Below are 26,747 nucleotides of genomic sequence, written 5' to 3' on the forward strand. Positions count from 1 at the left end.
GGGATGGAGATAGACACACTAAGCATCTTCTCGGGAATGAGGAGCGGCTCTTCCATTGACTAGATTTGGCCGTCGACTGTGTAAGATCCGCCCCTGTATAAGACAGACGATACCACGATGTTGTCGCAAATGACAATAGTTTGCCTCCATCAAAGCTCGCCGTCGCCACACCACTCTTATTACTACTATCAAGAACTTTGCTGGGACGAGGACGTCTTGCGAGTTGCTGAGGTAATGCAATTTGTCAGTAATGCCCAGTTTTATCTTGCTCTAAATCAGAGCAGCTCTTTGTTGCAAGTGGATGGGTTTACGTTAGATTTTTACATTTGAACGTAAGAACAGCTATCCATCATCACTAAGGTATTGAAACACTGGTAAGGTTTTGCATGGATTCGACTACACTTCCATGTCAAGTTTAGTTCACAAATGTTGATTCCGTTACTTTGAAAAGTTTTGAATATCAACACCATCCCTTTTATTTGTTCAGAATTAGCTTGGTCTCTATTTCTACAGAAAGTCAAAATGCTCGGGGCCGTCGCATACAGCGTTACCTGTTATTGGAGATTGAATTTTTATGGCTCCAAACTATGATTATGATTAATAGCTCCAAACTAGGATTTATTGTCAATGACAATGCACTTAAGTCCAACTCTAAATACATAAATAATGACAATAGAGTGTTTTGCTTTTTCTTATATTCATACACCGAATCATTTATTTCAACATACAATGGCAGAAATATTCAGAATAAGTAAAATAAAGAGCAATTAAAAAGATATATATATCCTATCAGAATCAGTATATTATTAGATACAAATATCGATCATTTATCATTGCTTCCATAATGCACTTTGCACACAGTGCCTGCAAAGGCCACCTCATATCTCTGTCCTAAGAAATATTATCAGACTTTTATCAGAGCTATCTTGGCATCACAAAGATAAAATGAACAACATGTGAGCCTAACATGTTCATATTTTGTCACATACATAAACATCTTCGCATGGACACCACATGGAAGACTGGTTGTCAGTCGTGTTAACTTTAGTCCACTTCCACTGATATCTAGCTAACAAATCTGTCACCCAGGCTCAGAATTTCTTGTCTTTTAAATCTGCTCAAATACATGTATCTAACTAAAAATGTCATGATATCATGCTATATTTTACACAGAAATGTAATAAATATTATTGTTTTGGTCTTTTCTCTTATAAAATGGATTTTATAAAATATCGGGAAATAATTTCTAGCATCCAATCAAATTAATTCTCTTTACATTTGTTTCTTATCAAACTTGATTTTCACTTTTAGCATCCTAAAGTTTAAAAATTTTATCAATAGTACAGAAATCAAAGTAGTCTTGCTTGCAACTTTGATAACAGATGGTCACAATGCACAGGTCACTTACCTATGTTTATAATGATAACACCTATTAGTAAATCTATTATGAATACGGCTCTTTTAAGCTCAAAAATCTATAACATCTTTTCGAACCCTTGACCACACATGCAAGAATGAAGCCAGGAGTCGTGCTGCTGTTTTCTGTTGCCGGCCCCTGGAAGTTCTTCATCAGTTCTCCTAAAGACTAATGGCCTCTCCTAAAGCCTAATGGTCCCTCCTAAAGCCTGATGACCCCTTCTAAAGCCTATTGGCTCCCCCTAAAGTCTAATGGCCCAGGGTGTGAAGCGTCCAGGCTCAGCTGCAGGGAACTACAAGGGAACAGTAGCATGAAATGACATTGTTGAAAAACACTGTTGTGCACGTAACGCTACTTTTCTCAGACCTTTGGTAGCAGTTGTCTTACGTATACTTTTCAAAGACACACAAAGCATCTAATTGTATGTACTTGTATTTGGTGTGAAATATAACATGGGTTTTAACAACAATTATGGCAGTTCTAATGCATTGACATTGATGTTTGATTGACAATCTGATATCGGAACATAAAAGAACAACGACACAAGAACTTTGTACAATGCTAAGCCCAACATTGAACATGGAATGTTTCAATCCATAAACCAGAGAAAGCTTGACGCAGACAAACCATGGATAAGAATACCTCCTTACCTGTGCAGTAAACTGGTCCTGGCAGGCCATGCGGATGCGCTCGGCCGTTGCGGGGCTGTCCAGGCGGAACACGCCCTTCAGCCCCGCGTCCGCCCGGGCAGAGGAGATGGCATCTTTGATGGCAAAGAAGACAGAAAAGGCCAGGAGGAGGGGTGGTTCTCCTACAGCCTGGGGGTGGAGGGATAAGGACAGGAGTTATGGGTTTTGAAAATTCAAACAGAAATACTTCCGTCATGTCTGTAATTGTTAAGTGCTGCAATGCTTGAACAAAAGTATATATTACATGATTTCTAACATACAGGCAGTTACATTTCCACACGTTTTGGGTGACTTCCTTCGCAGTAAATTTTTGGTAGAAATTGGAGAATTAAGACATTGAACTGGCAAGCAATTACACCACAAGGTGTCTGCTACAGCAACAGTTACCATGGTTACAGCCACCTGGTCCTGGGAATTGACCTAAGTATGTGTTTGAAGAAGGAAAAGAAGAAGGAGCTGTGCAAAAGCAGTTTGTGTGATGTGAACTGTGCAAAAAACAGTTTTTACCCTCTGTGAAGGTAAACGTTATAACCAGGCCTACCTTGGATGAGAAGATTGCCTTGTCGTTGGGCGCGCCTCTCAGCAGGGACACGTTGAGTTGGACGGGGATGTCGGCAAAGCCGGGAATCTTGTACATGCCGGGTCCTCGTGAGTACAGCACCCCGTCGGGCGAGTAGACCTGCTCCTCCATGGTGAACAAGCCATAGCCCTGCACAAAGGCTCCCTCGATCTACGGGAAAATCTGTGTTACTGCAATCCAGAAACAACAATGGACAAAAGAACACTCACGGCAAAGTTCAGTCACTGGACACTGTAAGCATATTTGGACACTGAACAAGACTATTTCATGAGAGGGGTGAAACACTTCAAAGAAACCACGTGACAAGCCTCACTGGGTCATTTTACTGACCCTACTGACCTACTGAACCAGAGTGACTCAGCTCAGTTCGAAAGCTCTAGGGGAGAGAATGTCTTTGTGTTGGATCTAACGTTTTAACTTTAAACATGTAGCTACCAACACAGATGAACCTTCATGACAGTACAATGGACAATAGATCAACATCATCTATTGTCCAATACCTATTGACTCTGGTACAACAGTTGAATTACGGTGAGGAATAACTGAGTTATCTGTTAGAAAACATCACAGATCTTACAATAAATTAAAAGCTACACCTTATGATTTCCATGTAGAAGGACTGGGTTGTACTTCAACAATCAAAAGTACCTTATTCTTTTTATTGTTTCTCACACAAAATGAAATTGGCAGGGAAGGGCACAAATGTGCCTTGAATTAAGTGAGTTTGTTAAAAACAATATTTTTTTTCACATCACTATATTAAAAACTACAATACCGATTGTAAATATATAACAGGAAACCGCGACCAATAGAGTCACTAAGAAATCGATTTGTTGATTAGACTATGATAGTAGACTGCCACCACCGTACCTGTCCAATGTCTATCGCAGGGTTCAAGCTGTCCCCCACGTCCATCACTATGTCTGTGCGCAGAACCTGTGGGGTGCGGCAACAAGTCACTACGTTGTTGGAGCAATGTGTGACTGTGTAAAATATTGCAGCACATCCAGTGCCATCCGATGCATTAGGTGGATATAAGAGTCAGAATTAAGAGGAACGAGTGTTACGGTAAGTTGGACTCTTTCTAAGGGCCCACACCCTAGACTGAAATAATCTGTAATCTTCATAATATCACAAAATGACATGAAGATCCCAAGTTGCTCATAAAAACAAATTTCAGGGGAGCTCCCTGTAAGCCTTTTGTGTAAATTACCAGTAGTCTAAGAGTAATTGATCTGTTATGTACTTGCACTATATGTTTCCTTCAGGAAGAAAAGCTTTGTATTTGAATTGTATGAAAGCTCAAGGAGTCAATTAAGCATCCGAGTATTTGGTCATCAAGAGCCCACGTGTTACCGTGTGATCTCCGGTGAGGCAGTCTATCTCGACCTCTGACACGGCTGCTCCGTAGCAGAAGTAGTTATAGGGCCTCCCCTCATTCTTCTGCATGTCGTAACCGAGTCCCGGGGTGCTGAACAGACAACCATTCACAGCAATGTAAATGTACTTAAGATTTGCAATTGTCAAAGTGAAAAGCCAAGTATAGCCAGAATAACTGCCCTTTCGTGTAACACACAAGGTGTGTATGCTTCACAGGCACGTGATACGGTGGCAGCTGGCTATATTACACTATAAACTACCTGTCACACCTAACCTTTGCACATCTAACTGTAAGCATTATTTAAAGCTATCTAGTGATGAATGATGACCCAACTACCCTTGGTGGCAGTGAATTTCACTCTACTATGTCTGTGTTTGAAAAAGTCCCAGCCCACGGACCTGTAGAAGCCAGTTGCTGACAGACTGACTCTGTCGAAGTACGCCGCCCGCACCCAGTCCTCCCAGGAACCCTTCCCCATGTACGGCTCCAGTCGCTGCAGGATGGTCTCACAAGCAAGCTGGGAAAAAAACAGGGGACGGATCAATCACATAACACAAACTGTCATTCTGATGATATATAGTCAAACCTGCCCAAAATGAAAACCTAGGTGAAGACTTGGTGTTCTTCTTGGACAAGTGGACAGACCCGTATGGGAAAGATTTAACTGTACATGACACGTATACTGAAAGTCTACTGATCTATCAAACATAATTATTAAATTGATTATTGCTTACTAGATCTGCGACCGATCGACTTGCCAAAAAGCAGTTACTCAAGCAACTGGATATGATTTTGAAAACGTCAGACGTTTCAGCTAGTATCCACTAGCTTTCGTCAGTGACTGAGAGACCAGAGGGGAAATGCAGGTTTATTAGCACAAACTATTGATTGATATGCAAATAAAGTGAAGACAAATTTTTGGAAGTCGGAAAAGGAACAAATGTCAGACAAGTCCCTCAACAGGGAAGGGGGGCTACGGGTGGATCTCTCCGGCACTTGAGATTTGGCACTCCCGGCCCCGAGGACAGACAACACTTATTAAACTCCTGTTCTGTATAACAGGAGCTTTCTGGAGTTACATTATCTTGTCTTGAATTGTCTGACTTTTGTTCCTTTTTTGACTTCCAAAAATTTGTCTTCACTTTATTTGCATATCAATCAATAGTTTGTGCTTATAAACCTGCATTTCCCCTCTGGTCTCTCAGTCACTGACGAAAGCTAGTGGATACTAGCTGAAACGTCTGACGTTTTCAAAATCATACCCATTTGCTTGAGTAACTGCTTTTTGGCGTATCGTATTACCTGGATGTCAAACCTTCATCGACGTGACCGATCGACTTACTTGATGGAAAAGACCAGTTTATCTTGACTGTGTACAAGAACTGCTATTTAGATTTATCTTTCTTTAAAGCATCAGGCACAAGACAAAATGAAACAAGCTGTCTTCAGATCACACCTTGACAGCCATTCCGTTGAGATCAGAGCTGACACTAGCAGCAGTAGGGGAGGTGTTGGGTACAGTGTTGGTGCTGGTCTCACTGATGTGGATTTTGGAAGTAGGGATCCTCAGCGCCCTGCTGGCCACCTGGACCATCTTGGTGTGCAGACCCTGCCCCATCTCTGTTCCACCGTGGGTCAGCAGCACGGACCCGTCCGTGTACACGTGCACCAGGGCACCAGCCGTGGGGGGGGGGGGTTATACAGACACATCACACATGGCACTGGCCTGGGGAGGCAAGACAGACATATCGCACATGCACCAGGGCACCGGCCTGGGGAGGCGATACAGACACATCAGACATGCACCAGGGCACATCACACATGCACCAGGGCACATCACACATGCACCAGGGCACATCACACATGCACCAGGGCACCGGCCTGGAGAGACAAGACACAGACACATCACACATGCAGCAGGGCACCGGCCTGGGGAGGCAATACAGACATACTGCACATGCAGCAGGGCACCGACCTTGGAAGGCAATACAGGTGCACCATACAAGGAACAAGGACAGGGAGGTAGGCTGTGCATGTTAAGTCTGTATTTGAAAAGTCAGGGTAAAAACTGAGAATGCATACATGTGACTGTTCTCTGATTGGCAAAAAATATGTAATGGTCCAATTGAAGACTGACTCTTACCTGGTCAAGAAATGTTCCAAAGGCAATGCCATACTTGATTGGGATGGCTGCCAGCCCACGTTTTTTCCACCTGCTCCCGCTGTTGTAAGTGAAAATAAGTATTTGTACATAATATAATTGTGTTTTATTGTATGCATACATGAGAATTGACATGACTTAGTCATGACTTGAAGAAAATAATACTGGAATGGCTGTGAATGATAATTACCTTGGGTCATTTAAAATACACGAGGCACTGTATTTTATTTAGTGGGACTGTGTGGCATAATGGTTGGGTGTCTGGATGTTTAACAGTTGTTGTGATCACCACGTGTATATATACTAGTACTTCCCAGAGGTTTGGAATCCCAGATTTCTTTTTTGTTTATACGATTGGAGTCACTGGAATCGTCAGTACTGAGATGACAAGTAAAACATGGGGCATTTTGAAGGACTTACATATACATGACATGTTATTATACTGCTATGTTGATTTTTATGAATAAAGTATAAGTAAAGTATATTATGTATACTCTAGTCCTGTTCCTGGTGCTAAGCTCACCCGTTGAACATGTTGACCTGTCTGTGCCTGTTGTGGAAGTCGCTCTTCTTCAGACACTCCTGCCAGCAGCGCTCCATCTGACACCGCTCCAGCTTCATGTTGTAGTGAGTCAGGTCACCCTCCCTGTTCATGTTTATCTCTCGCACCTGTTGGCAATGAGACGAGGGTTTGTATCTGGGGTGTTGGAAGCCAAGTCTCATACTCAGTCAGGCAAGTTTTCAAGAGAAATATTGCGTGAATTGTACTCTTCCAATCAGCGTCAATACAACATAAATGCTTTCATGTGCAATAGAAATTTTATTCCCTGCATTTTATACCACTCATTTTGCAACATTTTACACGTACCTTAAGCTGAGAGATCCCACACTTGATAGCTATGTCAGAAATCCAACTCTCAACAAAATAAAGAGCCTGGGGACCTCCGAAGGCGCGGAAGGCCGTGTTGGACACAGTATTTGTCTTACAGACGTAGCCGACTGCTCGGACATTGGGAATGGTGTAACCGCCGTCGGAGTGTAATAATGATCGCTCCATAACCTGAAAAAACATACACTACTGAGCTACCGACATGCCGGTGTCACAAAAAAGGTCCTGTTCCAATCTTTGCAGAGCATAGGGGTGGTGCCCATCTCCATTTCCATAGCCCTTGGGCGACATACAGTTGTGCAAGGCACTACAGCAGGAGGCTAGTCCGCTGGTAGTGCTGTGTGTTTGACCTTTCCACACTCTTTCTCATATGTGCTGAGTGCTAAGCAGAGAAAATGTCAAAATCAGACCCAAAGGAAAAACATTTGCCTCTACCCAAATAAAACAATAAAGATGTAATTTCAGTTTGAGATTTGTATGACTACCCATCTGTACTAATCTAAGATTTGTTAAAGTAAGTTTTCTTAATTTAGAGTTGAATTGTATAATATGGAATTGTCTGTCTATTCTACTACCCATCCCATCTGTCATGATCTGATGAAAGAAAAACTGTTTGTACACATTTACTGCAGAAAAAGGCAATTTTCTTTAGGTACAAAGTGTTTTAGTTCTGATCATTGCTACTTACCTCAATGGACAGGTCCGCAGAGTTCCCTGCATTACTGTACAGACTGATGTCCAGGGCCACAACTCTCCCATCATTCATGAACCCAACCTGCAGAACACAGCAACAGGGTTAGGCTGTACTATCATCAAGCTTCACAGACGTGACTAGCAAGTGATATCATATGTTTCTGCAGTTCTGCGAATTAAGACCAAACACTGCAAACCGACATGTCCAAATAGAACTCTTTCAGAGTTTAAAAACAGCAACAATGTGACTGCACAGCTTTCGTGAAACCTCACTCAAGAATACAAGAACTGCAGTTTTGCATACTCTCACCAGAGTGCACAGAGAAAGCTATCAAGTGTACAACATGAAATACTTTCCAATGAAAATATAGTGATCCACACAGAAAGACTAACCAAACAAATGAAGCCTAAGCGTTCTGTGTTCAGACAATGTTTTATTCAAGCTCTGACAAGATTTTAACTTAAACCAGACACCTTGTATCTGCCCAGGAAAGGGTGCCTCGTCCCTGTTATCATCATATCCTCATTTCTGTCCAGCATGATCCTCACTGATCTCTGAGCCCTTAGAGGAGAGAGGCAGAACAAATGTGATCTCTGTTCCCTGACAGGAGAGGGGCAGAACAAGTGTGATCTCTAAACTCCGACAAAAGAGAGACAGAACAAGTGTGATCTCTGATCCCTGACAAAAGAGAGACAGAACAAGTGTGATCTCTAAACCCTGACAGGAGAGAGACAGAACAAGTGCGATCTCTAAACCCTGACAGGAGAGAGACAGAACAAGTGTGATCTCTAAACCCTGACAGGAGAGAGACAGAACACGTGTGATCTCTAAACCCTGACAGGAGAGAGACAGAACAAGTGTGATCTCTAAACCCTGACAGGAGAGAGACAGAACAAGTGTGATCTCTAAACCCTGACAGGAGAGAGACAGAACACGTGTGATCTCTAAACCCTGACAGGAGAGAGACAGAACAAGTGTGATCTCTGAGCCCTGACAGGAGAGAGACAGAACAAGTGTGATCTCTGAACCCTGACAGGAGAGACACAGAAGAAGTGTGATCTCTGAGCCCTGACAGGAGAGACACAGAACAAGTGTGATCTCTGAGCCCTGACAGGAGAGAGACAGAACAAGTGTGATCTCTAAACCCTGACAGGAGAGACACAGAACAAGTGTGATCTCTGAACCCTGACAGGAGAGAGACAGAACAAGTGTGATCTCTGAGCCCTGACAGGAGAGAGACAGAACAAATGTGATCTCTGAGCCCTGACAGGAGAGAGACAAAACAAGTGTGATCTCTGAACCCTGACAGGAGAGAGACAGAACAAGTGTGATCTCTGAGCCCTGACAAGAGAGACAGAACAGGTGTGATCTCTGAGCCCTGACAGGGAAGAGACAGTCAGACAGAACAAATGTGATTACACTAGGACAGATGTAGGTCATCTTTGTCTCATTGTACAATCCAAGGAACCCATTTTCAGAGAGCTCAATCTCCATAACTCAAGCTGATGATACTGTTTGGGTTGTTGTCATTCAGAGACGATGTTGCTAGCCTTTTATCTGTGGTAATATTATGGGTATGCCGGTCATCGATGGTGCAATTAGGCATCACTAATGCAGGTAACCTACTGTGAGCAGCCACGGCACCGACTGAACTAACAACACACGATCGTGTCTGCTTCCCTCCAAAAACCTCCACCTGTAAAAACATACAACAATAAACATCAAATAATATTGTCTTATAACAGACACACAATCCTATGTAAGAAAATATAGGATCGATGTATCTTAGTGACAATTACTAACAGAAACATTTAGACTTTGTCAGCGAAAAACTTACGAAAATGTTACATTTTATTCAAAAGCAATTGGTGTCAAAACTGGTCACTACTATTCATCCCTATTAGATACATAATGTAGAAAGACAAGTATGTTTGCTCACCCATCCTCTTCACCCTGCAGACCACCCTATTTTCAGGAATACCCAGGGCATTAGCTGCCATCATCTAGTGAACAACAGCATCACATTTGTTTTTGATAATCTCAAAGAGGTATAATGCACACAAACACGCGTGTGGAGGATGCTTTCTATCTCATAGCCATGTAGGAATCACAGCAAAAATTTCAGCACCAAGATCAGTCCTGTGTCTTGGTGGGGTTCTGTAAGACTGACATGTGTCTTGGTGGGGTTCTGTAAGACTGACATGTGTCTGGTGGGGTTCTGTAAGACTGACATGTGTCTTGGTGGGGTTCTGTTAGACTGATCTGTGTCTTGGTGGGGTTCTGTAAGACTGACCTGTGTCTTGGTGCGGTTCTGTTTGACTGACCTGTGTCTTGGTGGGGTTCTGTTAGACTGACCTGTGTCTTGGTGGGGTTCTGTTAGACTGACCTGTGTCTTGGTGGGGTTCTGTTAGACTGACCCGTGTCTGGTTGGGGCTGTGTAAGACTGACCTGTGTCTTGGTGGGGTTCTGTAAGACTGACCTGTGTCTTAGTGGGGTTCTGTAAGACTGACATGTGTCTTGGTGGGGTTCTGTTAGACTGATCTGTGTCTTGGTGGGGTTGTTTTAGACTAACCTGTGTCTTGGTGGGGTTCTGTTTGACTGACCTGTGTCTTGGTGGGGTACTGTTAGACTGACATGTGTCTGGTGGGGTTCTGTTAGACTGACCTGTGTCTTGGTGGGGTTCTGTTTGACTGACCTGTGTCTTGGTGGGGTTCTGTAAGACTGACATGTGTCTTGGTGGGGTTCTGTTAGACTGACCTGTGTCTTGGTGGGGTTCTGTAAGACTGACCTGTGTCTTGGTGGGGTTCTGTAAGACTGACCTGTGTCTTGGTGGGGTTCTGTAAGACTGACATGTGTCTTGGTGGGGTTCTGTTAGACTGACCTGTGTCTTGGTGGGGTTCTGTAAGACTGACCTGTGTCTTGGTGAGGTTCTGTAAGACTGACATGTGTCTTGGTGGGGTTCTGTTAGACTGACCTGTGTCTTGGTGGGGTTCTGTTAGACTGACCTGTGTCTGGTTGGGGCTGTGTAAGACTGACCCGTGTCTTGGTGAGGTTCTGTTAGACTGACCTGTGTCTAGGTGGAGTTTTGTTAGACTGACCTGTGTCTTGGTGGGGTTCTGTAAGACTGACCTGTGTCTTGGTGGGGTTCTGTAAGACTGACCTGTGTCTTGGTGAGGTTCTGTAAGACTGACATGTGTCTTGGTGGGGTTCCGTTAGACTGACCTGTGTCTTGGTGGGGTTCTGTTATACTGACCTGTGTCTTGGTGGGGTTCTGTTAGACTGACCTGTGTCTTGGTGGGGTTCTGTAAGACTAACCTGTGTCATCTTCGGGTTCTGTGTGGAACAGTAGATCTCCATCTCCACGTCCTCCCCATGAGGCACCACGATGGCGGCGCAGGTCTCCATGTAGAAGTGCTCCTGGCCTCCAATCCTCAGCTCACCCTCAATGTTCTCATATACATGTAGATGATGAACTATTAGGTAACTTTTGCAGTTTCAAAGCAAATTTATAACATTTGGTCTAGGTCTAGCCTAAGAAACTACCGTTATGTTTATTGTTATATATATGTAGTGACTGCTTCCTTCAGCTCTGTCACGCCTCGTGTTGAAGCACATTATGTAGCACGAGGCAGAACAGAGCTGGAGGGGCTGGTCGACCATTGTGACAGCACCTCTATAAACTGAACAATATTGCTCAATTCCTTCAGCTAGACAATGGACAGCTGTGTTACCTGGTCAGCCTTCTGAAAAGCCTCCTCCAGATTTCCCTTCTCTATCTTGTTGATGGGATGGAAGAACGACTGATGCAGAATTGCATCCTGATAAGCAAAGGCATGATTGATTACACAGAGAGAAATTAGCACACCATATATCAACCTAAGAGACATGGACTGGTTTTCCGTGTCAGAATCAGCATATTTTTTCCAACCAGTCATTACTTATGGCCAATTTTGCCTAAGTCTTAGCTCATTTTGTATTCAGCCAATAGTCAAAACAACTGGAGGGACAACGGGCAATAAACCTCTGGATCAGATCAAACACTTCTTTTGCACTTGCTCTAGGTACAACCCATGTTTGACCTTACTGACCTCAATTGTGATGATTTTGGGTTCCAGGTCATCATACTGCACCACCACTGATTTAGCTGCCCGTTGCGCATGTGCCTGTGTGTCCGCCAGCACGGCACCTACTACCTGCCCAACACAGGTCACCTACATGGAATAACAACACATCCCAAGTTCTAGGCATGCCTATATTCTTCCTCTACATAATTACAGGAAATAATTCATGTTTTTAATACAATATGAACAATTCATGTTTCAGCACAGTTGCAGTCGTTTCAGAACCTCTAATTAGAGTTCAGGGCCCCACTGCAAAGCAGTGTTAATCACTGAGAAGGCTACTCTGGCTAAAAAATAAAATAAATTGAAAGACCACGTACGTTGCTTTAATTGGTTAATGATTCTTTTGTTTTGTTTGAATGGTAAACTTTGCAACTCTAATTGGCAATATGACTGCCAGGACCCTTGCTGTGCTTCCTTGAAACATGGTTCAATGTCATTTTAAGAACTCAACGACACAAGTGCATACAAACAAAAAAACAAACCAAAAAAACCTTATCACAAAGAAATTACACAACAATTGCAAATTGCCCTGACTTGTGAAAGTTACCTTCTCAGAGGCGAAGATCTCTTCGTCCATGACGTCGGGACCCGTGACGTTGGAGCCCGGGACATCCTTGGCACTGACAAACATCTCCACTCCCGGCATCTGCAGGGCTGCACTGGGGTCAATGGAGCTGGGGAATGGTAATAATTCTTGAAGAAAGCCTTTTAAGATACACAAAAGCTTGTTCTATTTCATTACAAGGGACAATGTTCATATGTGAAAACCAAGATGATCGAAGTGAATGATAACATTATCATAAGGATTGTTCAAACATACTGGAAACATACCTGCTACACACGAATAATTTTTTAAACTATATCAGAGCAAGCCCAATTATTTACTGTTACAGGTAACATGTTACACAATACATCATCAACTTACAGAATTTTGGCATGAGCCTTTTTGCTGAGCACCAGTCCAAGATACAGTTCACCTGACATGAACACAGCATGTACATGTATGTTAGACAACAGGCAAGCTCATGCAATACTCGACTGTTGTCATTACCATATGCAGGTTGGCAAATTATACACTTTTCACAATAAACTGTTCATTCCTTTATAAACAGCCTTTGAACTGGGCACAGTACTAACTGCCGTCCGTCCTCACTGTTGCATCCAGAACCATGCTTTATATCCAGATCCGTGCTTTGGCATGGCTCTGGATAGTTCACACGTATTCAGAACCATGCTTGGAGCAAATCTACGTTCTTTGATATAATCTATGATATCTAAGACTAGAACTAAGCCTGATCGTAACCCTAAGTCATTCAGGCATAGAACTAACAGTGTGTAATGTTATATTATTAGGCAGGGTTCTGGATACGATACTGCAATGTATTTTAGTGTGAAATGAAGTAAATGAAACATATACAGTTTATAAGTAGAGCCAGGATTCCCTCCTTACCCTGTAGGCACGACATGCTATCCGTGTACACAGCCTCCCCAGATACCTTTGACCCAGTGTAGTCGTCACACTTCAAAGAAGCCATGTGACAAGCTTCACTGGGTCAGTCTACTGAGGAAGACCAGAGTGACTGGTCGAAAGCTCTAGGTGAGAGAACGTCTTTGTGTTGGATCTAACGTTTTAACTTAAACATTACACACTACCAACACAGATGAACAATCATTCCTAATAGTTAAAACAATGTAATCTCCAAACAGATTCGGTGGGGATAAGTGGGTAATGGATGGGGAAATGGATATTTGATACTGTCTTACCCCCACCGAAAGATCTGCTTGGATATTACATTTTATTATGAAAGTTCATCTGTGTTGGTATGTAATTATGGGTTCACCACACCACGAAGTGGTGGTGAACCCATATTGCTTTTTCTGATGTTTCTTCTCCTCCTTCTCCTCCTTCTCCTTCTCCTCCTGCCATATCTTTAAAAGGATTCAGCTTCTTCATTTTAGGGCCTAAGGTCCTGAAATTTGGTATGGAGGTACAGTGGGCAAATACCCCTAGGCGTTTTTTAAATTTTTATGATACAGGCTTTTAGAATGGTTTTATTTGAGTTTTTTGGCTGTGTTATAGCAAATGTATTACTGTGTTAGTGTGCCTTGTTTACCACGTCTGGGCATGAGTCATCACAATGGAATGCAGGGCATCAACCAATAGGCATGCAGCTTTCCTCTATACTTCTTGCTGATTGGCTGTTGGGATTTAACTTGATTAACACCCGCACAGAGCATTTCCACCTGCACAGAGCATTTCTTGCTGATTGGCTGTTGGGATTTAACTTGATTAACACCTGCACAGAGCATTTCCATACTGACAGTATGTCTTTATTCAAGTGTTTTGGTAGGTATTTCAAGCTTTTCTGCTCCAGCATTGGAATGCGGGGCATGAACGTTTTTTATTTTATTTTGAAAATCAATAGTTTGCATTATGCAATTAAAAATCCTAACCAATAAAGTAGGGAATAGCTATCCAACTGTTGTTTTTAGTTGTATGTTACTTCATATTATAGTTATATCAATGTAATCATTGTTTTCCCTTGTGTTTCTCATTCTTTCCCTGCCATGTGGTAAAATGTGGTGAACCCATCGCTGTATTTGCTCCAAACCAAATATTGGCCTTTCTAGTGTTCAAGTTAAAACCTCTGATGTCTCCCTCCTCACCCTGTAGGGGGGGCATGTCGTCCGTGTACACAGCCTCCCCAGTCACCTGCTTCAGCGCAGACAGGTGCATGATGGGACGCCCAACAGCATCCTCCCTCGCCTGACCTTCAGGAACCTCCTGTACAGACAAGTTGGTCATTTCAATTTAATCAAATTTCCCGAGAAAACAGGAGAAAGTGTGTTATTAAACACGCTTTACTGTTATACATTGTACCTAAAGTTACTTTTACGTTAATTCTCAGCAAACATTTTGCTTTTAGAAGTTTAAACTCTTGTACCTTGATTATTCATACACTTAATGTATACTACAGCGCAGTGTTATGTTTGCTCGACCTATGTCCCTCCTATAACCAGTGTAGACAGTTAAAGTAAAGATGACTGTATAGCTATTAAGCTGTGCATCCTACCAGACCACGAGAGACCACGTTACCTCGGTCTGTATCAGATTCTATATCTGTACAGACGGTATAGATGCCCTTTGGCATAACACACCAGTTTTGCAGGCATTCATCACGGCGACAGCTGGCTCTGTCATATGCTCATCTAACTAAGCACTGTTTAAAGCTATCTGGTTATGATGCCCAAACTGTACTTGAAGGCAGCGAGTTCCACTCTACCTGATACATCTGTGTACCATGTGACGGCTCTCTGTGGTACAGGCTGCAGGCACTCCTGTAGGTCGGGGGGACATCCTGTACAGGAGAAAACACAGAGATGTGATAAAAAATAATAGTTGCTCATCATCATCTTTTGGATCTGGGATAGATGTACGGTGCAGAAGGTGTTCAACACCAAGGACAGGTCTGTGTGCCTCTGTGCAGATGGTGTTTATCACCAAGGGCAGGTCTGTGTATCTGAGTGCAGATGGTGCTCATCACCAAGAACTGTACTCATATGTGACTGTCAGCAACTGATCAGTTACTGACAGTCCCATTTTAGTAACATCTCTGTAAAGCAGATTACATGTAACTCATTGTGTCATACCTGGGCCACCAATACGTTCGATACGGGTATTCCGAAATTACGAATACCTTTGATGCGCGGTGTTCTATACAGGTATCCTCGGTCCCAGCCCTCCCGCGGATCTTATCTCCCTCAGGCCTTCGAGCGATCCGACCCGCGGTCGGGCTGATACCTCAGGCGATATGGAATACACCGTGTAGCGTTCTATATTGACTGCAATGTAACTGACAAGTACTGATGCTTCGTAACAATTATTCAGACTGATCTCTTATTGACGGTTACTGTCATAGAAGTACTAACATGCTACTGGTAATAAATAAAATGGTACCTTGAGGTTGAGCCTCTGCTGTACAGACAGAAAGAACTTGAAGAAGAAGCTGGTGGTGAGGGTTCGGCGGAACTCGGCCATTCCTCCGGGGACAGACGGGGGCAGCGGCAGGTCGTCCTCCAGACTGGAGCAGGCCTCGGGGAGCAGGTCGTTGTCCCACTTCCTAATAATATAAACAAGACTTCCCACTTAAATCATTGTCCCATTATGTAGACAACAATTCCAACTCAGATCATTGTCCCAATTTTGAACAATGTAGACAAAACTTCCCACTTAGATTATTGTCTCACTCTCTAAAACTACAATTCGAATTACTGTCTAGGAGATAGCAAGCCAAGAAAAAAATGGTTATACGGGCTACAAAAGAATGGACTAATTTGCACTTTTCCATTTATAATCTACCTCATGCTATTTTTACGCTCTTCTACTCTTTTCTGTCTCTATGTTGTATTCTATCTTCTGCAATTCTTACACTCTTGCACTTTTTTTGTTAACTGATGATTATACACAGGATAAACTTGTGTTTCACTCACAGTCCCACAAGCCTGTTGGCCGTGTTGCGAGCCATGACGGTGGTGGGAGCCATTCCTCCGAAGGACAGGGCGATGTCCTGGATAACGTTTGTCTCCTCCTCAAACCGCACCCAGAAGGCTGCATTTACGATGGCAATGTCATCGTCCCTCCTCCGGGCTTGCTTGTAAGCCAGAAAGAACTCATTCTAAAGACAATAGATGCAATGTTGGACTGATATTGAGTTGGACTGAAATCTTCACACGATCTAGCTCAAGAGAGAGAGAGAGAGAGAGACAGACAGAGATGGTGACCATCTTCTCCAATTCTGTCTTGCAACTTGCTACAACATGTTATCCAACGGAGTAATACATCACCAGTTACCATGGTGACAGCCATCTGACCTTTTTTGTTTGGTGAAGTAGAAAAGAGTAAAACAATGTGTTTCATCCTGCTTTTCCTTCTGAAAACTAGGTAAACATAAAAGTAGCATCTGCTCTTTAAGAAGAACTGACACACCTCCTTGGTGAAAGGAAGATCCAGAGACACCATGACCTCCTGAGGAGAAAGAGCAGTCCTCCTGTAGCCGGGGAAGAAGTCGTGGCCCATCCTGACCACTCGGCTGCCTCCCTGGTGGGACGCCACCGTCACGGTGCAGCCGGCTGACAGGAGGATGGGGTTCAGGTCAGAGATGGGGCTGGCGGTCACGATGTTCCCTCCGATGCACTGTTGGCAGGAAAAATTAACATCTATATTTATTGTTTGATTATCAAGTTTTTTATGTAATATTTGATGACATGATAGAGCAGTGCAAAACACAAAAATATCACCATGTGAATATATCTTGTACATCAAATGTTACCTCCAATGCACAATTGATAATTATAACAATTCATCTAAAATGTTATAGGCTGACAAAATACTGGCTGTGACCCGAGTTCAATCTGTTATAATAAACCGTACCCCGACATTTCTGATCTGGTGGCCGGCAAACCACCTCAGCATCTCCACTATGGCAGCAAACAGTCTGGTCTGATGTTCTGTTCACACAGGAAATACGAAGGGTGAGACATTACAGAAATCTAGAAACATTTAAACTACTAAAAGCTAACTATGTTCCTCGTGCTTAATGATGCTATCCCCTGACGTCAGTCACTCTTATTTATTTACCATATTCTGTAACTATACCATCATTTTAAAAAAAAGTGCATAGAACAAAAAAATTCTAGATAAACAAAAACTCTTACCTGGAAGATCAGCTATGGCCTCTGTCAGAGTGTCATTGAGGTAGGTAAGTGTGCATCCGGCTCCGAATGTGATGCCGTGCTCGGTGTACCTGTGGAAGTTGATCTCAGGCAGGTGTCCAGGTGCGATGATCAGGGGGTATTCACAGTTCTTAAGCTTCACCTCAACACCTGCACAAAGACGACTCTTTTGTCATTCACAAGAACAATATAAATTGTTGCATTCTAGGGCACTAGTGTCTAGCACCACTGATTATGTTTGATGGATTAACTTTTAAGAATGTATACTCTGCACTTCTTTGATACTTTTTGATACTTCTTTGATCTGAACTCAAACCGTTGTTCTTCCTCCAGGGTTATTTATGATTAAAAGTTTTTACACCGCTCCAAACCTCAACATTTGAAATCATTTTATCACATTAATTAAATCTCTTTTCATACATACCAACTTCTGAGTTCCCAACCACCAGCTTGGCATGTGAAATCCTTGTTTTCAGTTCCAGAACCTCCTTGAAAGTTGCAGGTTTGATCCAAGTGACTCGCTCTCCAACAAACTTCAGAGTCGTCTGATCACCACTCTCAGATATCTATATGAATCATATTGGGTAGTTAGGATATAACTTGTGATAAACTAGTTAGAATATGGCCAAAAAATACAAATCCCATATTGAATTGTGTCCTCTATGGCATGCAATGGTACATACAAGACCTTGGATCTAAACACTCTGACAGAAATAAATGTTTGAATACCCATAAACACTTAAAACAATAATAAACGATGATGCCATTTACCATTAGCTCAGGTGGGAAGATTGGCTCTTGGGTTGGGTCAAGGGGCCTGAACTCTGACACCTGGAACAACTCGGTGGAGACCTGTGCAGCATGAGTCACATCCTCAATCCATCCATTGCCAGTGTTGCCATTGGCTGCCTGCCCATTGGTTACCTGTCCATTGGCTGACTTCCCGTTTTGAACGTGACGGCAGCAGCCGCTCCCAGCCATTCCTCCACAGCAGCCCTGGAACTCCTGGAAATTGTGCAAAAGTACAGCGCATGAATTAGAAACACCTTCTACTGCCTTTTATTCAAGATGAAGGATAAAAAATATCCTTGACACTGAACATAGGAAAGCTGTCCCTGGTGTCATCAACAAAGCCAAACATACCTATCCATTGTGCTGGATGCTATGTGTACATACATGTAATTAGACCTGTCCCTAGCATTGAAATCATCTACACGCATTCAAATACACACACACACAAACACACACAGAACCGTCCCTGGTGCTGAATGCCATCCACACAAGTTTACAACTAAGCCACACAGAATATCTGTACCTTGGTGAAAGTCTTGTATCCCTCCAGAATAGGTCTGTAGCCAGTACACCTGCACAGGTTACCTAGAGGAAGTGGAAACCATTTTATTGCACATTTTGCATATTTGCAATTTTGAAACTTTTGTCATGACTTGATATTCATCTGGTACTTTATTAGTATCAAATAGTGAATACACAGAAGTGCTGAATCGAGACTTACAATGAGACTACCCACCATACTGGAGCATAAAGCAGGGTTAATTAGGTCTAGAGGAAGAGTTTTCTTGAGCCAAAGACACCTGACATATCAGAAGTGGCAGATCTCAGTTGAAGAAAAAGCTGTGGCGTAGTAAAGCACACAAAAGAGTTAATCTGGCAGATGCTCTACAAACTTCAGACATGCTTGACAATGACAAACTAACTAGAGTTCCCCGATCTCATACCTTTGCTAAATGATGTTAATGTTTATGGCTGATAAACTATAGATTATTCCCCCTTTTTGTCAAAGTAGGATCCTCATTTTCATGAATTAATATCAGTTTATCATATTCTCAACCAAAAGACAGTCATATATCAACAAACAATGCCATTCTAGCATTTCCTCATAAATTATGCAAATGACATCCTAATTTGAATGCATCATGTTTAATGATGTTCACCTTCACTGAACTTTCAAATACCATAAGTATGAAATTCCAGGCAGTTATCATGATTACAGAATTATAACATTTTCTCATTCATTATGCAAATTAAGTCTTCACTTACATAATCAATATCTTCTAGTGTTTATCTTATTCTCAATTACCAATGTCACAAGCTTCATTAGTCCTATGATGGAATGCAGCTGATTTATAGAATTTCCCCATAAATTATGTAAATTACATTCATATTTCCATAACTGTCACAAAATTATATTAAGCATCATGAAAGCTAGATGCATACCAAAAATCACGACGATCTGTCAACCGGTTCTTGAGTTACTAGTATCCTCTTTTGAATATTTTCAAGCAGATAGCCCTGCAGTTCCAGAGCAAGCCGCTAGGGAGCTCAAACTTACGACACTTCTTCCCCAGCACAAGAACTACCTACCATCTAAATTTCGTCACCCTAGCTTGCCTAGATCTTGAGATATCAAAACCGGAAGTTCAGCTGCAGTACCATAACAAGCCGCTAGGGGGTCCAAAATCTATTAGTTTTGGGATCCCATCAAGACCTACCCACCTACTAAGTATGAAAACAATCCATTTAAGTCTTCTTAAGTTATCCCTCACGATCCCTCACGCAAGAACCAAGCGTCTGCAGCAGTCCTTCCTGCATTGCGCGATCAGACTGTACAACGACTCACTGCAGAAATCGGCATGAACTGTGTATATATTGTAAATAATTCTTGTATGTGTCTTTGTATATGTTTTTAAGTAGATGTGTTGTGTGAATTTTTTTTTAATGAGGGAAATGTGAAAATTTGTACCCAATTCAGAGGGGGTGCTTTTTGCACTCCCCCCTGCTGATGTACATTTTTTGAGTGGAGAATAATAAAGATTCAACTTATCGTGTCTACAGACGGACGGACACACACACACATACACGAACGCCTCTAAAAACATAACCTTCTTGGCGAAGGTAATAACAGCGAGTGCAGGATCGACTCACCCTGAAAAGCGGCCTCCAGCTGGTCCATGTTGGGAATTGGGTGATTGCGCAGTAAGGTGTACATGGACATGACGATCCCCGGGGTGCAGAACCCACACTGGGAACCATGAGCCTTCGCTATCCTCTCCTGATCAGGGAAAATCAGCAAGACACACTTTTTAAAAACACACACTTTACAGGCAAATTAAATGACAATGGGGAGTGGCCATACTGCACTTTTACTGGCTGTTTTACTCCAACTTAACGGGTGTGTTACTGGTAAGCCAATCAGAACCACATAGCTAGTAGGTTTGCCTTTAAGTGATAGCTTTAGTCTGCTTTAGTGTGGGAGACTGTGGATTTGAATAATACTTGGAGGCATGGATCGATGTTCATGATTTTTTGGCAGGGAGGTTACCAATGGGGAAACCAAGATCAAATACAAAAAAATTAACTTCGTGGGGGGTCCCTATGTCACTGCAGCGAACCTTTTGTGTTTCTCCTTTGTTAGCAAGGTACAGCCTGGTCCTGGTACTACCTTATACAACACGTGGTGCAGGAAGGACATTGACTTTACAGGAGAGAAGGTGAGAACCTGACCTGTACAGGGTGCAGTCTGGTCCGGGTGCTGCCGATCCCTTCCACTGTGGTGACAGCTGCGCCGTGTAGGGAGCAGATAGGAGCGAGGCAGGCGTTCACGGCAAGGTGACTGCACGGCAGTACTCAGGAAAACACACGTCTTGTCTATTAATGTGTAAATCACCTCAAGTCCCAGGGTAGCACGCAATCCACCTAAGCCGCCACCCCTACACATTTTCTAAGAACCCCAACTCTACTAGGGAGCAAATAGGAACAAGACAGGTATTCAAAGCAGGGTGACTGCAACGCATCTTTTATCCTGTGTTTATGATACTTTATCTCTTTAATTCACAAGTCCCTGGGTTAGGCAGCAGCTCATGCAACCCACATATGCCCCCCTCACCCCAACACCATTCTATAATATGCAGCTGCCCAGTAATGTCCATTATACTTATACAATATATTCCAGTATATATCTAGATCTTATAAACCGCCACTCTGGGATATGCTGATTTGTAATCCAGGAATGCCCATGATACATACAGCATTAATGTAGAATACATTCAATACAACACGGTGTAGTGGTATTTCTATCACCCAAGGTACCACCATATGCATCCTTACCAAAGTCGGATAACCCATTAGTTATCACACAAGCCTAACCCATATCGAACGTTATCACAGTCTAAGCAGTCTGGTATGTTATGTCCAACCTGGGCCGCGATTACGTTTGATACGGGTGTTCCGACCCGTGTGATAACTAGCGGTACGTACGGCCCGGGGGTTCTTAACGCGTACGGCCTGGGGGTTCCAAATGTTCTAAGATCGATTGGAACGCGTTTCGCCCTAACCGCGTGCACCGATTTCGAAAAGTCGAACTCAAAATTCGGACGTTGGAATTGATGTTATTGCATTATTCTTTTGGGTTTAGGGACACCAAATTTTCGCTCATTTCGCATTGAAAGGTGTGTTTTTTTTGGGTGGGTATGACCAGGGTGCGCGGTCGGGCTGGTACCTCGGGCGATACGGAATACACCGTGTTGTATTCTATATTTATATATCAATCCCCATGTAACGTTATATCTTGTAAAAGGTATGGTATATGTGTAAAAGGATACAGCACCTTCCTCTGTGCCTGGCTGTACCTGGACACCATGACAGTACAGGCTCCACATCCTCCCTCCCCGCAGCCCAGTTTCGCTCCTGTCAGGCGTACTGGTCAACTGTTAAGGAATCTCAACAACACAACAACAAATAATTTTGTTTAAAGTTAAAACTTTTGGTCCAACACACAAAAAAAAGTTCTCTCACCTAGAGCTTTCGATCAGTCACTCTGGTCTTCCTCGGTAGACTGACCCGTGGCTTCTTTGAAGTGTGACGTCAACACTGGGTCAAATATTTTTTCCAGACATAAACCTTCATATTTTCTCATATACGTGGTACATTACTTTAGTAGGATGAGGTGTTCTATGAAAGTTTGAATGGCACGAAAGTTCATCTGTATTGGTACACGTCATTATAAAATAAACACTACATGTATATGACTAGGTAGTGCTGGGAGTGCAATTAAATCAGGTACTACATGGGTAGTATACAGTAACAAAGAACTCTACTGTGGTGTACCCCCGATCACTATTAAGGCCACGGCAATTAATTTTTATGGATGACATCAGCGCGCGCATGGATTTTCGCCTGATTTTGAAAAAAAGAACAAGAAATTTTGTTGCCCTTGTCAACATGCCGAAAATGGGCAAAATGACATGCCTTTCCATGCTGGAACGTGTATGGCAGATAAACACGAAGAGAGGAGACAAGACAACGCTCTAGTTTATTGTTTTGACTTTTACTTTGATGCAGTGATGTATTTCATTCCTTTTATATGTTCCCACTGAATCAAAACCATTTGTACAATGATTGAAAACTTTCCTTTTTCAAAGTAGTTTCAGTGACAAATGATAGTTGTGATAGTTGGCAGTATTATATAAAAGTTAGCACAATATATGTATCATTTCTTGCTTAACAGGGTTTATGATGTCAAAATTTCAAAATATAGGGACCTTGTTTGGGGGGGGGCGCCTTGTTTTTTTTCACCTTCTCGCATTAGTTTTGGAGTCTGCGGATGTCATCCATAAAATTTACTTGGCCTATAGATCATTCAGAACTGACATCTGGCACTTGCCGGGCATGTGGCGAGATGGCCGTTAAAGCACTCCTCTGGCAACCGGACGCAAAAAGGAAGGGTTGACAGAACCTCACACTCAAGAAAGTGATAGAAGAGTAGGTTGGTCTGAAGGACTGTAACCTGCTGGCCGCCATACCTGACCGGGATGTGTGAAAAGACATACTGAGTGGCACCTCGTTTCACGTGGAGGACCTGAACTGAACTGAACTACATGGGTTCCGATAGACATGCGAAATTGCCCTACACATGTAAGCTTTAAAACTATCGACAATATTGGGTGCAAGTAAAACATTTGTCAGGAAAGAAAGTGCAGTACAGAAGGATACATTTCGTCCTGAGGTAGGTCAACAGGGTCATCTCTGGGTCAACATCCTGGTCCACAACCTACAGACAGAAGAAAAGATTTCACTCGTTTTATTATTTTTATTCTTATTCTTATTTTTATTTTATTCGTTGTGTCAACATCATATCTCCTTATGTGTTGCCATACGATGCAACACTAAACAGTCATCAATGACGCATAAAAAACGGAAGTATTAGAACGCATCATGAAACTTGACTCGAGACCGTTCCGGGTTTCTTTCTAAGCACTCGCTGTCCATGGTGCTGAAGGTACCTTCCGCATAAGACTTCCGGTGGGGAGGTTGTGTCAACACTGTGTGTCCAGTGGCCCTCCTTTTCCTGCAATTTCGTTAAATGGAATATTCAATTTCTTCATTTTTGGGCCAAATTTGACAGAAAGGTACAGTGACGAAATACCCCCAGATGTCTTTGTTTTTAGTTTTATGGATACAGACTTTTAGATTTTAGATTGGTTTTATTTGGTCTTTCTGGCTATGTTATAGGTAATGTACTATAGTAGTGTGTGTTGGATGTGACCATATTTGGGCATAAGGTCAGGAGCTCAATGCCCAAATAAATCTTTAAACCGAATCAATTCACTCATACACGTATATGGGCACACATGTAACTAAATAATACAATTATTCCAACTAGTTTTAATTCAATTTTGAACGGGCATGATCAGATAAATACTATATTTGGTGTGGAAAGGTATGTTGTTAAATAGAGGAGTTGTTATTTCTTTCGAATTCAATTTTGGACTCGACTTGGTGTGTGTGGAAGTGTTTTAACTGGACCATAACATAATGTAGGGGCCACTAGAGGAATCCATTCTTAAATTGGGGAGGCTTTTTTTTAAATTAGGTATTGGACAGAGCTGTGTATATATATATGTGGGAGGGGGGCAGGTCCATTGTTGCTCCTGAGCAAGTGTTGGCCTAGTTAGGCTTTTGAAATGGTATACATCACTCGAAATTCGTTTTGGGGAATAGGGAATAGGTGCATGCACTGGTGCACCATATGAAACAAACCCTTACTGCTCCTCTTCATTTTATCATTGTTCTGACACTTGTTTGCCAAGAATATCCTGTATACTATCATACATTTAATGTGTACAGAAATACCTGCCTTGGGGTGGGGGTCATTAACCTCCGGCCGAGAGCTTGTGTAACACAGGCTAGGAGTACTTTCTCCTTGCTGATTGGCTGCTGGGATGATGTGATCAAACTTACGATAATCAAATAGATACAGGGTTGTATGGAAAGGTAATCTCCAAGCAGATGCAGGGTGGTATGGGTTGCATGGGGAAATTTGGAATGGGGAGGAAGATGGGTGAAATGTGCTGTATTTGTTCTTGAGCAAATGTCGGCCTTTCTAGTTTATTTATCGTTAGACGGCCTATAGCATACAGAAATTAACATGGCACATCTAAACATCTAAAAAAACAACGAGGCATGTACAGAGGTCCCTTAGGCCATGTTGATTTGATTATATGGATGAAATCCGCGCGCGCATGAATTTTCGGCCGTTTCCAAAAAAAAAGTTTTCAACCATACTGTAAATCGTACAAAACAGTTGCAAAATTAGCAAAAATATACAATAAGTTACAAAAAAAATAATAAAAACTATACCAATGTCGTAGAATGCAAAAATCAAACGAAAAAAGACGAAATTGTAAAGAAATGAACTTGAAGACTAGATTATTCGCCAAACCATATTCTGTGCCATTTGCTCAATCCTCATGACCACGTAGATTTCATAATGAAAAGAACTTTTTTTTGCAAAACTTTTTTTTATTCGCACGCGCGCATCAGTTTTGGGGCTCCCGGAGGATGTCATCCATATAATCAAATCAACATGGCCTTACGGTGGGCGGGTCAATGTACAGTAATGTCATGGCCAGAACAGGCTGTGGGAGGAAAAAGCCTCCGAACGGAGCAACAGTTTGATAATCGTTCCCAGACCCTATCAAGCGAGAGGCAAACGAATACAGCAGTTTCCGTCGGTTGGCATCAAAAGTATCAACACGAATCTTCACAAATAAGTCGCTATTATTAACATTTATCGGCTGAGACAAAAGCATTTTAGACCGTACTAACTATCAAGGCAACTCGTAACCTATGGATGGTTCCAGCTCCGTAGCTGGACCAAAGCTGAGCACAGTACATTGCACTGCAGTGTGATATGAAGAGAATGCATTTTACCTCGGGTGAACAGTGTCCACATTTGCGGATAAATGACTTTTTCTGTACATATGTCGAGTTTGTTTATGAATGGAATCCTAGTCATAGCAGGTCAGGGGTGATTTGGAAACCGCGGTAGGTGACCGAAGAAACGTACGGCAAGGGCTTTTCGTACAACATCACTGAGGGTAGCATTCCGTACGCGTTCAGAGCACTTCGATTGCTTTTATTTGCATTAAAAATACAACAACACTGTCCCAAAAATGGCAGCCAGAGGCTGAATTGACATCGGGACATTACATAAACAGCAAACAGTATAAAACGTCATATTAAACAATTTAAAATAGTAATAAAATCATTACATAAAATGTATATAAAATCTTGTCAGTAAACGTTTGCAAGTGCAAACAACAATACCGACGGACAATGATAACACTAAAATAAGTCTTAGGTCCAAAAAATGTGACAGTTTTTCATGTTAAGCAGGCGGATCATGAATGAGCACTATTGTGATAACGATCAGTTCTGCTGCGAGGAGTGTTCAGTTTATAAGCTGATCTGGTTTGGCGACCACTTATTACACTTCTAACAGGTGGCAGAATAGTTTGTTTGGCACAAAAAAAGCATATCGCTAGCGCTATCAGGCCTCGCAGACATTAAAATGTTTCTGTACAGCTTTCGCTGAGGGGCAGATTACTGATAGTGGCGACGCCATTTTCTCCCCGAGTCCCGAGCCCTAGGCGCCCAGTGTGGAACCCGTTTTTTTTTTTTTTTCAATAACCTTTGCCTCAAATTAACTTACCTTTCTGCCATTGACGAAGAAGACAAGCTCCGATTTCCCCTCAACCCCCGCCGTTTCCGTATCAGGCAT

General features: G+C 42.4%; 1 protein-coding gene across 1 annotated transcript; it reads right to left on the reverse strand.

Annotated features, from left to right (window-relative positions):
- Positions 1-1,658: 1,658 nt before the first annotated feature.
- Positions 1,659-26,747, reverse strand: LOC109470035 (xanthine dehydrogenase/oxidase-like). Its single transcript, XM_019768810.1, has 34 exons — positions 26,679-26,747; positions 23,678-23,735; positions 22,288-22,384; positions 21,191-21,299; positions 20,612-20,738; positions 18,984-19,045; positions 18,440-18,670; positions 18,093-18,234; positions 17,651-17,818; positions 17,367-17,443; positions 16,923-17,129; positions 16,427-16,611; positions 15,870-16,056; positions 15,220-15,294; positions 14,603-14,720; positions 12,861-12,912; positions 12,483-12,609; positions 11,900-12,022; positions 11,543-11,629; positions 11,096-11,261; positions 9,750-9,804; positions 9,434-9,505; positions 8,285-8,372; positions 7,806-7,892; positions 7,097-7,288; positions 6,752-6,897; positions 6,215-6,289; positions 5,524-5,749; positions 4,466-4,584; positions 4,043-4,163; positions 3,557-3,622; positions 2,648-2,836; positions 2,068-2,235; positions 1,659-1,709 (listed from the first exon to the last, which is right to left on the reverse strand). The coding sequence occupies exons 1-34, from the start codon at positions 26,745-26,747 to the stop codon at positions 1,659-1,661; spliced, it is 4,122 nt and encodes a 1,373-aa protein (XP_019624369.1).

This window comes from Branchiostoma belcheri, unplaced genomic scaffold (assembly GCF_001625305.1).
Source record: "Branchiostoma belcheri isolate BF01 breed outbred unplaced genomic scaffold, Haploidv18h27 scaffold217, whole genome shotgun sequence".
Classification (NCBI taxonomy): domain Eukaryota; kingdom Metazoa; phylum Chordata; class Leptocardii; order Amphioxiformes; family Branchiostomatidae; genus Branchiostoma; species Branchiostoma belcheri.

Bases quoted from the DNA above. Each gene is read 5' to 3' on its own strand.
- LOC109470035 (XM_019768810.1), bottom strand. From the start codon at position 26,747: ATGCCTGATACGGAAACGGCGGGGGTTGAGGGGAAATCGGAGCTTGTC. The intron at 18,671-18,983 runs GTACAGATATTC...AATTTCCAGGAG, and splicing joins GATACAAGACTTTCACCAAG to TTCCAGGGCTGCTGTGGAGG. The intron at 4,585-5,523 runs GTGTGATCTGAA...TTTTTTTCCCAG, and splicing joins TCAACGGAATGGCTGTCAAG to CTTGCTTGTGAGACCATCCT.